The sequence below is a fragment of the Zootoca vivipara genome, chromosome 9 (assembly GCF_965207765.1).
Source record: "Zootoca vivipara chromosome 9, rZooViv2.hap1.1, whole genome shotgun sequence".
NCBI classification, from domain to species: Eukaryota; Metazoa; Chordata; class Lepidosauria; order Squamata; family Lacertidae; genus Zootoca; species Zootoca vivipara.
Window position 1 is genome coordinate 40664810 of NC_142592.1, and position 14121 is coordinate 40678930.

The following is a 14121-nucleotide window of genomic DNA, read 5'->3' on the forward strand; positions in this document are numbered from 1 at the left end:
AAATTGCTGAGCAGTTTGGTCTTCATGAAAAGCTTGCTGCAGAGTTGATTGCTCCATGGGTAATAATTTAAGGTACGGTATATAATTCCTTTCAGAGCTTGTAGAATTTGTGTGATATCTGGAAGGTTCAATGTACTTGCACTCGAAAATATGCATCTGAGGCTCCTCTTGATAGGTTTACTGATGCATAACTGGATAATATAACAGTGTTTTCGTTGCAGCCCAGAAGCTAAGACAAAATTAGGGGGGGGAAAATATATTTAAGCAATATTACTTTTTGGTGACACACTATGGTTTATGCATCTTAATAGTAATTGATTCAGTTAAGAATATTGGCCTTTTTCTGCAATAAAAAAAGAGATTGCATCCTGTTGTATTGTGAGTGTTCTAGAAATTAGTGTCCTGAAGTCTTTTATTAACTATTAATTAGCATGACCTTTAAAACAGATTTGTTGTCTAGTGCTCAAAGTCATGTGATGGGAGACAGATATATATTTTTAAGGTGGGCCTACCGCAGTAATATCAAAGATAAAGTGTTTAGCACACAGGGGATACTAACCTATCTCCCCATAACTGTTTTTTCCCTGCAACTCCTTCCACAGACACTATCCTCAGCCAGACCCCCCTTTTGATGTCCATTCCTGGCTGGTGGAAAATAGATATCAGAAAATTGATTGTGGAAATAAGAATAGTGGGGACCTTTAGTCATCACCCGAAGCCCTATATATATTTAAAATCACAGCCCCATGTCCACTTAAGATATGGAGCAGACCTGTATTGAGTCTCATGCTCTACCAACTGAGCTATCCCCATATGTCTACTATTATCACTTTTTTTCTTGAGTCTCAGTTTTATACCCTGCCATACTTTGTAATGGAAACTCAAAGTAGAGAACAATATAAAAACAGTAAAATTACAATGGAAAATGGACCACAATATATACTAGTAACATTTAAAATAAAGCCATTTAAGCCAACCTGATCAAGTAAAAAACCTGCCTGAATTAAATATATTTTTAAAATAACATAATTTATGGTTCGTGTATGCTTTCTTGTGGACTGAGTTCCAAAAGTGAGAAACATCACAGCATGTCCTAAACAAATTTATTTCTTGGACAGAAGGTAATTAGAACAGAGCATCTGCAGCAGGAATTAGTGGGCTCATATGGGAGTAATCTCTCTTTTTAACAGATTCAGTAGTAGATTTAGGTTTTCTTTTAAAGAACTACACCCTTCAGGGCTTTAAAAAAAAAAACTGATAAGCAAATATACAGTACGTACTTGTTTTTGCAATCTGGTATCAAATAAACTACAGTAATGGAACCATGCATGATTACAAACAGGCAAGACACAAGCATTCTTTGAAATTTCTTCCTTGCAGAATGATATTTTAATTTTCTTTATTTCTTCACACTAGGATTCTAGTCCAAAGAAGGAACAAAGAGTCTGTACCCCTTTTACTTCAGCTTGTGTTCCTGCTTCAAGTACCAGCACACCTGTCACTGCCCTGGCCAGTTCTAGCTGTAATCCTACTCCGGAGACCATCTGCCTAGATGATTCACTGGATGAAGATCTCTCATTCAATCCACCATCATTGGAATCCATTTCTGATGTTCTGGCCGTTATTAACAATGGAGCCAAGAGTTCTCCTGTTGTGCCCTCTGTAGAGACACCAACTTCAAGACCTCGGCCTGGGCTGAGAGAAGAGAAGTTAGCAAGTATAATGAGCAAGTTACCTCTGTCATCTTCAAAAAAGGTAGAAACTGTTCAAACACCACATTCTTCAAGTCTTATAGCTGGGCACACAGGACCAGGACCAAAGAAATCCCAGGATTTGCTTCAGACTGGTATCTCTTCAGGCCTTATTGCTGGGTCTTCAATTCAGAATCCCAAGGTTTCCTTGGAGCCCTTGCCAGCCAAGCTTCTGCAACAAGGATTACAGAGGTCAAGCCAGATTCAAGCTGCTTCCTCTTCACAGGCCCATATTTCTTCCTCCTGTAAGATCCAAGCCACAGCTTCCTCTGCTTCTCAGAGACCAAAGGATACGTCTGTCCTTGTATCCTCTTCAGAAGCCCACGGTTGTGGCTCTTCAGCATTACAAATAACAAAGGTTCACCAGCAGTCAGCTGCCCAACAAAAATATGTGTCTCCTCTACAAGCAACTATTAGTAAATCTCACACCAATCCTGTGGTGAAACTAAGTAGCAACCCTAAACTCTCTTGTTCTTCCCCAATTACCAAGACATCAGATAAACCAGGAGCATACCGCCTTCCTTTGACTAGCACCACGTCTGGTAGTAGTTCCCAGATGGCTCACCCACTTGTGTCTCGGACAGCATCCAGCACCTCTACCTCTAGTAACTATTTAGCCAAGACCATGGTATCACATATTTCTGCCCAGGGTTTCAAGCCTCCTTTCTCCATGGTTCCTTCCCCCAAACCTGCTGCCTCTCCTAAGCCCACAGCACCCAAGCCTTCTGTAACACCCAAACCTATTGTGTCACCTAAACTATCCTCATCAAGGTCCACTTCAACACCCAAGCCTGTATCATCTTCCAGTTCTTCCAGTTCAAGTGCACTAGTATCCCAGAGTAGTCACTCTAGCAGCAACAATTCCCTTCACAAACAGCCCAGTGGAGCAAATGTCAGCAGGCAGTCTCCTACAATTAATTTACTGTCCTCTAACCGCACCTCAGGCCTTCAACCAGCAAAGAACCCTCAGGCTCCTTCAAAATTGTCCAACTCTTCTGCCTCTGGCACTGTTGGCAAAAGCAACTTAAGTGGAGTTGGAATGAATGTACCTGTCAACAGAGGCAGCAATCTTAATTCAAGTGGAGTTAATAGGACTAGTATCTCTGGGGCAGCAGGAAGTGGAACACAGGGTGCTACTAAACAATTGTCAACTCCACACAGACCATCTTCTGCCTCAGGGTCTACAGTTATACCAGCCAGTGTGCAGGTATGTGTTGAATGTGAAAACTCATTATAGGCATAACATGTGTATTCTATTTTGGGCTATTTATCCTTCCTCATAAATGTAATTACACTAATAGTGTAATTCTCTACCTGTCTATTAAGAAGTAAGCCTCATTGAGTTCAGTGGAACTAACTCTTAACTTAGCCAGTGTGATGTAGTGTTTAAGAGCGGTAGACTCGTAATCTGGGGAACTGGGTTCGCGTCTCCGCTCCTCCACATGCAGCTGCTGGGTGACCTTGGGCTAGTCACACTTCTCTGAAGCCTCTCAGCACCACTCACCTCACAGAGTGTTTGTTGTGGGGGAGGAAGGGAAAGGAAAATGTTAGCCGCTTTGAGACTCCTTAGGGTAGTGATAAAGCAGGATATCAAATTCAAAACTCTTCTTCTCTCTTAACGTGTGTAGGATTACACCCTAAATTTATATAGACAGCTTCACACTGGTGAGGGTATGAAGCTCTAGAGTTCAAATGAGACAACTTGCACCCTAAGGGTGGAACTGCACATTGTGTAACACTGAAAACAGCAGCCTATGTTGGCTTCTACCCAGTAAAGTGTAGGATTGCTCACCCCATTTTGCGGTGTGATTATTTTGTGCATTTCTCTGCCCTGCCAGTGGTAGCAAGCGATGTGAGATAGGGGTATATATGTGATTTGTATCCCACATATCCCTTATGTGATTCACAGTATAGAATAAGTGATACATTACAATAGGAGAATTTATTATATTTGAAGTAGATGGGGGAAACCCTAATCACTCTTGGCATAAATGACACATTTGTTTAGCACAATACACAGTGGGAGCAAACTTCAGCATATTTACAGTCACATGTTGAGATTTGTTTTAAAGGCTTAACGGAAAAGGCTAATTCACATTACATGGAAAAAGCAGTTTCATTCCCCTGTTTTCTTATTTTAATCAACATCTTCTATCTTTTTGTTATAAAAAGTATGTTATTTTAAATTTGTATATTACTTTAGACTTGAACATAATCTAGATATGCAAGCCAAAGCAATTCTGGTGTTTTTCTGTGATATTTGCTGCGAGTTCTATCTTCTAATATTCATTCTAGTCTATAATTTCCTATATGGAATATGCCTCACCATCTCATGAGTTAAACACACATGAGTTAGTCCATATTGTCAGTCTGAACAATTTTAATCAATGGTGCTTGTCTGATGTTTTATTCCTCTTATGTGGTATCCTGCCATAATTTAAGCTGCAATGATTTCTATCTCCTTAAATCTAGCATTACTTAAAGTAAAGCATTACTTATAAAAGCAACTGTTCCCAAAATTAATACAGTATTTATTTGCTCCGTTCTTGTATATAACTGCTTCAGACTCCATGTCTACTACCACTTTCTTAATGAGGGGCCTTGGGCAGAAAAAGCAGCTAATACTATGCTTGTCAGCCTTCCTTTCATCCAATGGTGGGACCTACAGCCAGTGTAGCTATACTGTAAGCCTTCTTACCTGCAGTCCTTCATCTAAAAGCCTAACTCGGCTTTCACTGTAATATTTTCTGCTTCTACATTTCCTTCTTTGTGCATCAAATCTTCCAAGAGCTTTCTGATCTTCATGCATTCATACCATTCTATGTAGTCCTTTTCTGCATTTACTGTGTTACAGTAGTTTCTAGAGCATCTGTTTGTTGACACAGAGCTGGCTTGCACATAATGCTAAGCCAAAAAAGTCACAAATGTGTGAGGGTTCCTGAGGAGGAGATTGCAGCCGCTGGCTATTAACAGCAGCATACTGCAGCACTACCTTCCACTGACCCATAGTTTATTGTGCGAAGCTGGTAGCTCAACAGTTGCAGAGCCTGGCATAGCCTGGCAGATTGGGCCAACTCATCCAAACACCATCCAGTATTCTCTTGCCATAGTTTTAGCACACACTCATAGATTGCTGCATTTGATTCTTGTCTGCTCTTCCTATATCTTCAGGGTGAAACGAACATGTTAGAATGGTGATACATATAATAAATTATGATAACTGTAGAAATCCTTCTCTTCTTGTACTAGGGTTTCTTGGTTATAGCTGCTTTGTTCCCTAAACTAGTACTGCAATCCTGAGTACACTTACTGGGATAAGCCCCTTGAACTCCTTGGGACTTACTTCCAAGTAAGCATACATTAAATTGTGCTATGAAATAATTTATGCCTTCAGTAACACTGCTACAAAATCTTGAATTTTAAATGTAAGTGCAATGGATGCAATGCTGTGGGAAAGAGAAGCTGAGGGAATGGCTGAAGCATTATAAAACTTTCCCATTTAAAACTATTAATTGTGGAAACAGTAATTTACACTAACGGCAAGATAAAATGGGAACACAGCACTCACTGCTACCTGAATATTTTATAAAGTTGTACCAGAAGACACATAGGCAATGTGTAGAAAAGCATGACCCTTGTTTTACATTGTAAAACTTCAGATATTTATATAATTAACCTTATTTTCTTGGGTGTATCCCAGAAAAGCTGTAAAACAGATTTAAAAGTAACACTTGTCTCTATACAGTCAACAACAGGTGCATCATTACTGGCAAATGCTTCACCTTTGACGCTCATGACATCACCCGTGTCTGTAACCAATCAGAATGTGACATCTGCTCCATTGGCTCCTTTTGGGATGCTGGGTAGCCTTGTTCCTGTGACTGTGCCCTTTCAGTTCCCATTGGAACTACTTGGCTTTGGAACAGACACAGCTGGAGTAACAACCAACTCGGGATCTACCTCAGCGGCTTTCCACCACAGCCTAGCGCAGAGTAAGTAAGGCCTGATATTTTTCCCATCCAATTTTTTAAGCCTCCTTTCACAGAAACACTTTAATTGCAAGGAAAATGCAGGGATCTCTATAAATACTTCACAGTTTGTAGGTGAGGGTTTTATATTTTGGTTGCTGTTAATGGCTATTTTTAAACTCCCAATATTATGTATGTAAAAATGTATGTTTTTCCACATTGATTTTTGACACTGATTTTTGACTTCCTTTCTGGATGAAGTGCCCTGCCCTGTGATAATTGGAATTTGAGAATTATTTGTTTATAAAGTGGGACAAAACCCTAACATTCTTCATCCCAAAAAAATGATTAAAATGAACTTACAATCTAAAAAATCTAAAATAAGCTTTGCCTTTTACGGTATATCGTAAGTGCATCTTTTGTAAACAATTTCCCCCCTTCTTATTTACCAAATGTAGATTTCAGTATTAGTTTGATATTAGACTAAGTCTTAAGTTGACACATTTATCTAGCTATATTTCTTGTTCCACTACCACAGGTAAGCGTATATTAAAAACAAAAGCGGTATCAAACAGGATAGATATTTCCTTAATTAAGTTGCATACTTAGCATTTTAAACAATTTATCTGTTACATTTACTGAAAGAACTTATGTATATTGAACTGGTAACCATTACTGAAGATGTTTTGGACAAAGATGAGTAAAGCTGCTTTGTGCATTTATGCAAAGTAGATTGTTTGCATCAATTAGCTTTTAATTTTTGTGGTATTTGTTTTTTTATTATCCACGCTACTTTAGATTTACTGAAGAGTTTACCGCCTGGAGCTCAACATGCAACAACTCTGTCTCACACACCTCTGCCTGCTCACTTGCAGCAAGCTTATACAGGTAAGGGAAAAAATTCTTTTTAAAAGAAAAAGAAAGTGAAATAACACTTTTTAAAAGTGAAAGAACAATTTTCTCATCATGGCTTAAGTCTTTTGTAATTCTACAATAATGAAAACTGCTTTGGAATCAGTTTTTCCAGCATTTCCATGACGGCAGCTGGCAGAAGTACTCCAGAAAACACTAGGACCTAACAATGGCTTCTGAGAATGCTTGAGGGCCTGTTTATCTCTTACATCTCAAAGAGAATTCTCAACTTGGGATGAATTTTGGGTTTTCACATGCTTTCATTATCTGTCACTGCATATATAAAATAACAAGTGAACCGAGCTCTTTCATAAGGCATTTTTCTCAAATAAATATTTCTCAGAAAAAATGGAGTGGAATTTCACTGAAATAGGCCAATTAACCTATCTCCCACATTCTTGCTTCTGGAGTCAAGTGCTGGGATACTGGCATATCTGGCATGGCTAGGCCTCTTAGTATTAGCGTACTTGCTAAGTTTTGTTTTTACCAGTCTTGAATCCAGCTGCACTATCGGAATGTACCACATAGTGTGGCAATGAATTCCACAAAAGTGTTGCATGAAAATTGTTTTTGTTGTAAAGGCTGCCAAGTGGGAATGCAGGTTTCCATCATATAACATACATTTCATGAGGGTAATTTACATAATAAGACAATTTACCTTGTATGAATCCCACCCTTTCATCTTCAAATTCCAGATGGAGGCCAAAGTAAAGGGGACACTAAGTTACAGAGGAAAACCCAGTGATGTCCTTGATGAGCAAGGGAGTTAAAGTGGTTCTGCTTTGCTGATGGAGACTGACCAGTTGGGAAAGTGCTTACGCGGACACAGAGCTGCTGTTTCTGTCAATGTTTACATATTCTGATTCCAAGCACTGTGGTGAGGAGGAGGAGGAGGAGGAGGAGAAGAAGAAAAAGAAAAAGAAAAAGGAAAGAATACTTGATCAAAGAGAGAAGGAAAACGAGGAAAGTGTTCATGTAAAAATGGTTCATAGTTTGATATCTCCTAGTGAATTCCCAAAGCCTTTTATCCTTTCTGAATAGCTCAGAAAGGTTTGGCCAAATAGATTCAGTTGTCAAACCTACAGCAGCACAAACCTTCTTTCAGGCTGATATCTGATAGAGGATCTGTGAAAGGAAGCTAAAATAGACATCTCTATCCATCATGCAAGTGAGGCCATACATCTGTTGTCCCCAGGGAAGCCTACAGTATATGCCAGTTAGGAACATCCTGTACAGCTTTGGATAATGTGGCATATAAAGCAGAAATTGTGATTATGTAGAAAAAGCAAGGAAGAAAGTATTTTCTCCACACCAAGCTGAGGCCATTTTGTCACTATCTCTTTGAAGAGCCTAAAGATTACAGACGGGGAGGATTGTTCACCGTAGGTAATGTCATTGACCAGGGTAGAGTTTTTCCCCTCTCAAAGGGAAAAGTCGGAGGGTGTTCTGTAACCATTCTTCAATTTAACTTCATATACTCAAATATAAAATGAGAACTTACTTGGCTTCATCAGACCAGATCTTGCTTTCAGTATCTTCTGAAGAAAGTCTTTTCCTGCCCTTAATCTTGCTGTACTTCAGAGTTGCCTTATTTTTCATAATCATAATCCAGAAATCTCCAGTTTTGATCCTTTGTGAAGAAAGTCTTGTCTCTGGTTCTTCTCCCTCTTGTAATAGCTCTAAAAAGTCTCACACTGTATTGATTTTCAGCTCACAATAACTACATGTAGCTTGCTTTTGTACATAGTCTTGCTTTTCTCAGTACTGTTCAAAGCCTTCTCCAAAGAGTAGTTGAGGTGCCTTCTGCCTTGGCTTAAAATATGTACCTCCAGCATTCCTAATACCTGCATAGCTAGGAGGTATAAAACCTGACCCCCTTGTTCCACAGGGACACAACTTCTATGCTGACATTCAGTTTTTGATAGCAATATGTTAGATGTTGGGGAGGCAAATCTTGTATTGCACTTCATAATTATTACAGAAGGAATATTTGGATCAAAATATAATTTTGTTAAGAAAAATCGAGAAGGCATGAGACATCGTGCTCTTCTGTAAAAAGTATCTATTTTCTCTCACTTAAATCTGATATATATCATAACTAAAATATTATTAGAACATTTCGACCAGTTCTAGCCTGAAAAAACTGAAAAATCTAAGTAATCTGAAAATGAAGGCCATTCTCCAATAAAGGTATATGCGCATGCAGGAGAACATGTATAGCTGGAGGTTTATTTGAAACTTCAACTGCAAATTGGTTAAGCTACAGTTTAAGCAGACAAGCAGCTTGTCTGTTGACAGTATGAGTGGCTGCATTAAAACTTCAGAGAAATCTTTTCTCTTCATAGTGTTCTACCCACATACCTGTATAGCTTTATTGTATAGTGGCCTAGATCACACTTGCTGCTGCCTTCTACCAGACACGTTTTTTGTTTCCAGGTACGTTCCTTCATCTTAGAAAGCCAGATATGTTATATTTACTGATTTAGATTTCACATTAATTCTATATGTAAAAATATACATATATTTAAATAATATATAATATAAACACAGTACAGTAACTGAATGTTGGGTTGAGCCCACTAATAAAGAACTTTGCACAACATCATGGAATAAAAAACTCAGTTAAATATTGAATTTTACCAAATACAAGGTAAACAAAAGATTTTTCTAAAATATTTCTTGTAGTTTGGTAGAAGAGACTACAAACTTGCCATACTTAGTTCAGAATATATTTGGCTGGTTCATTCCCCCAAACCTTAGAGTCACAAACTATTAACTGGTATATTTTCTTCTCTTACTCATTTTGCTGTCCCCTTGAGATAAAGATAAAAACTTCCTTGTTCACCACAGCATATACTCCCTGCATAAACATACAAAATCTTGCATTCTCTGAAAGCTTGTTACTATAGTGTTAGCTTTCCCTTGTAGCAATTTGAAGCCTGCATTGCAAATTAAGTATGTTTTTGAATCCTTTTTTAATGTATCTTAAAAGTTTGACTATGTTGAAAAAATAAAAATAATAAATGCAGTTACCACTTGAGTGAGGTAGAAATGTATTTTCGATGAAATACCATCAGATGTGAGGTTACATTGGCTTAACTAGAAGGAATTTAGTGAGAATTTGACATGTGATGTCTGCCTTTGCAGATCTTATTATGAATACTAAATCTGAGACAGGCAATATTCATTTCCCCCCCTCTGTTTATTCTAATATGCAGTAAGAGAAAGTATGGAGGTCAAATGTTTTTCTGGCAGACTTAGTTTTTTGCTTCCAGGTGTTTATCACTGATAGAAATATTGTACCAGACAATTCATTTATTTCACTTTTTCCCTTTCAAGCTCTTCTGTATTTATAAAGCAAAATTTTAGTCCATGGTTAAGCTACTGAAAATGAAATTTCCCCCTTTAGAACAAAATAGCACAAATTGCCTGCCCCTTCAGTATAGCTCATGTATATTTTAATAATATATTAAATCAGTGAATGAGTTGATAGGTCAGACTACACAGTCGTTCATCCCCCTGCCACACAAAAAATAGTCAAACGGGAATAAGCTGGGCATACAATGTGAACTCTCAGATTATCGAGTTTCAAAAACAGCCAGCTGTAAATATCTTAAGACATTGTGACACCAGTAAAATAATGATAGATGCCAACTCTGCTCTGTGTGCACAGTAAAGGGGGGGGAGATACTGGAATGAATCAACACAGTGAGGTGCATTTTTTTTAAAATAAAAAGATTTAGGGACATTAGCTAAATAGTTGGATCTAATGAATTGGCTGGAAAGAGTATAAATAGCATTCTAATGTGGTTTAATTTGATGAACTTCCTGCATAGTAAGATTCCATTTAGTTGTGTGGTGTTTTTAAAGGTCTTCGGGAATTCAAGTTGCTCTTGTCCTAACCCCTTCAGTATTCACAAGCAATAAGTCAAAGCTGTTATTCTGGGCAGCTGAGCTGAACCAGGAACTAAAATGGCAAGCTCACTCTGAGCCTCATACAAGCAATAATTTTCAAGTACAGGTTTGGAAATTGGATATTATTTAAATTATGCCTTCTGCTATGTGTGCTTAACCTTATGGAAGCACACTAGCAATTTCTAGGTTATCTGGAATTTATCCAAAATCTAGATAAAGGATACAGGCATTGAACTACAAAATGCAAAAACGTCAGTTGTCTTAACAATATATTGTTCTCCTCCAACCCTAAGATAAAAGTTGATGGTTTAAATTACTCCTTTTTGTTCAGACTTTTATATCTGCTTGTCTCCCGGAAGATGGTTGGGAATGTTGTCAAAGTCCCAGGTGTGGGTGCTGTGGGTTTGACATCTGTTTTATGAAATAAGAAGTGACTTATAATTTATCCAGTAGTATAGGCTGGAAGTGGGGTAGACAAGCAAGATGACACTTCTTTCCATTTTTAGCAGTCTAATCCAACCTCTGCATAGCCTCTCCACTTGGTACAAAAGATTCTGCAATTCCGAAGCTACCATCAGTTATACGGAACCATAATCATCTGACAGATAGTCTCTTAAAGCTCCCAACTGTCTTTTGTTTGCTGCTACATTCGTGGAAAGAACTTTTAGCTATATTTATAAGTAAATTTAAATTAGTTTACAGATTGGTTTTAGAGTTGGTTGCCCACAGGAAGATTAGAATGTCTTGATTTATTGGAGTGCATTGGCAACAGATATAGTGACTGTGCTTATTTTTTTATTTTTGGAATTTATCAGGATAGTATTGCAGGGAAGAAGTAAAGCCTGCAGTCAGGCTAAGCTTTGGAAGGTTTTCACCCAGGTCGCTTCCAGTGTTGGTCATTGTAGAATTGCTTGCTTTTTCTATTTTCTAAAAACTAAACACAAAGGTAAACAACTGATCAACATTTTATGCAATTTAATTTTATGGCAACGTGTAAAAGTTTTTATATAATTTGATTCTGTCTCTGAATAGTGTTATCACTCCAACTTACTTGATTCAGGCCTTTGTCCTTTGGTTAAGTGCCTTTTCTTTGTTTCTTTGTTCCCAACTTTCCTCAAAAAGTATACTCAGAGGTCCTAAAGTGCTAGGAGGTATTTGAAAGAACCTTGAACCTGCCAATATGACTTTATGCTGTTAAAATGACTTTTCCCTTCTGTAATTAGTGTGTGTAATGTTATCACTGCTGTATCATGGCATTCATTATTAGGTGCTTGCTTTCACACATGGCAGTATTCCCGAGAGCCCTAATGTTTCATATGTTTTCTGTAGCATTAATGTTTACTTACAAAGGTGAACATAGACACAGGTGAGAGTACAGTAATTAGGTGTATTTGAGCAACTATAAGGAAGTGAGTGGTTAGTTGGAAATGGACTGAACTATTCTCACTGGAGTTTCAGGTTGCATATTAAATTTTAGTATAAAAGTGCTAGTCTGATAGTGGTATAAATATTGAATAAACTTGAACTGGTATTCCTAAAGTGTGACACAATTCTCAACAAAATATAACATTCTTAGCAAAAGAAGAAGAAGGACTGAACAAATTTCCACAAGTTATAGAAATAGTATCAAGAATTTGTACTACTTATATCAGATTAGCAAAGTTAATTTCAGTTCCAGCAGCACAAAAAGTGCTGGCTAAAAAGGTAGAATCCTTTTCATATTGTTCTACCCCATCTGAGGAACCTGTTTTTTGGATCTCTAGGCAGCTACTGTATCTGGTGACAGTAGTGACTAAATATTCCTACTTAAAGTAACTGTTTCCCATGCACATTGAGCTTCCTTGTGTTGCTCAGATACATACTGTATCTAAAAATCTGTGTCAGAATTAGTCACATAAGAATCTTGCAATTAAGTAACAAACTTGCTAAATTAAAGAGTAGCAAACTACTTTCAAGCAAAGAATCACAACAGGATTTCACTTAATGTCAATATTTTTATGTCGCCTACTACTGTAAATTAATGAACTGTGAGAATAGTAAAAAATGCAACTTAGCAATCAGAATGAGTAAATGTGCATTTTAAAGCTTGTTATATATTTGTAAAAAAGTAATCTGGATTTTCTTTAACAGTGTATTATTTAACAAGGTTTTACTATCTCGAAAACAAATATAAGTTGCATTCTGTCCAAATAATTCTGACTCAATGGTTGGGCACTCAGTGCTGAATACTGCTATACCTGTTCAGGTGAAGGTGGCTCATTGTGACTGAGGGAGATATTATCTATGTAGTGAGTTAGTTTCTTCCTAATTCCAGTGCAAATATGAGAGGAGATTGTTCTACCTCTAGTCAAAAAGGGGTTTGAACAAACTTCCATTTAACAAGGAATGTTCTAATTGGGAGGGAAGAGAGAGACTGCCATGCCCTTGTTTGTTTGAAGCCCGAGCTGTGGCCTAAAATTAAGCTTTAAGGAACTTACATCATTTAGGAAAAAATGAGCTTGCTCTGAACATAACTTCATCAAAGAACCCTGAAATGTGTCATTTTCTATGGGTGAAGGTATTAAGGAAATGTGGTGTGGAATCAGTGTGACCATGCAGAAATTGCTCTTACTCTTCTCTGAATCCACTTCTCAGGACGCTTTTGCCTTTTACAGCTCCCACCAATTTTTTGGTGGTTGAAGTTTTAAAAGAGCTTTGAGATTAAGCTAAGGAACCATTCGACTCACTCGCTCCAGGAAATAAAAGCTCCATGTTTGACCATTTTCAGTTCTTTTCCCTAATTGAATTATCCTTTCATTTGGCACAGCAGAAAACCAGGGTTCTCTAGTTTTTATCTTACAATAAATGTTGCATTGTGGAGCAGTTTTTGTGCAGGATAAGAATGTCTTTGTTCCATATAACAAATAATTTTCTGAAGCCTTCTCCCATTCCTGTTGTAGACGGTTAAATAGTGTACGCTACATTCAATTAATTTTCACCTTATTAAGGACTGAGGGTTTTTCACTTGCTGTGCTGACATTTAGCAGCAAAGATAACAACTGGATATGCTCTTGTCTGACATAAAACATAAATTGGCAGAAACAAGCAAATTCACAGGAAGCTAAATGGTAGGCATGGCGCTCAATGTTTATTTAGAAGCAACTGGTTTTCAGCACAGGGGGGCAGGGATGGTCTTTGTTTTCATCCTTTCCCTTCTCTACAAGGCCTTAGTTTGATTCAGTAGGCAGTAAAATAAACTATGCATATAACTAGACTTATCATTCAGTAGCACATACAGTGTACATTTCCCATGCTGGTGTGATGTTTACCCAAAGAAACAAGATATAGCTTTTTGAATGTGTATACTACAGAAATATTTTTGTAACATGGAAATTAAACTAGATAAAAAGCAAAAAGACTTTCACCAGTTCAAAGCTAGTGCCATGAAGAAACTTCATGGCCTTAAGAGCGCTATTAAAATCTGTTGATGTAATGCCTTGATTGACATTATCAAATATGCAGACATAAAACACGTAACTATGGGAGAAATATCCTTCATTACCATCAGCAAACAGAACTTGATAAATCTGCAAATG

General features: G+C 37.6%; 1 protein-coding gene across 1 annotated transcript in view; it reads left to right on the forward strand.

Moving 5' to 3' along the window:
- UBN2 (ubinuclein 2) overlaps positions 1-9663 on the forward strand; it is a 48513-nt gene extending 38850 nt beyond the window's left edge. The window contains exons 14-17 of the mRNA XM_035126928.3: positions 1417-2958; positions 5497-5743; positions 6518-6607; positions 7327-9663. Of these exons, the coding sequence (XP_034982819.3) occupies positions 1417-2958; positions 5497-5743; positions 6518-6607; positions 7327-7376 (1929 nt within the window). The 3' untranslated portion in view covers positions 7377-9663. The remainder of the gene's footprint in view (positions 1-1416; positions 2959-5496; positions 5744-6517; positions 6608-7326) is intronic.
- Positions 9664-14121: the final 4458 nt, after the last annotated feature.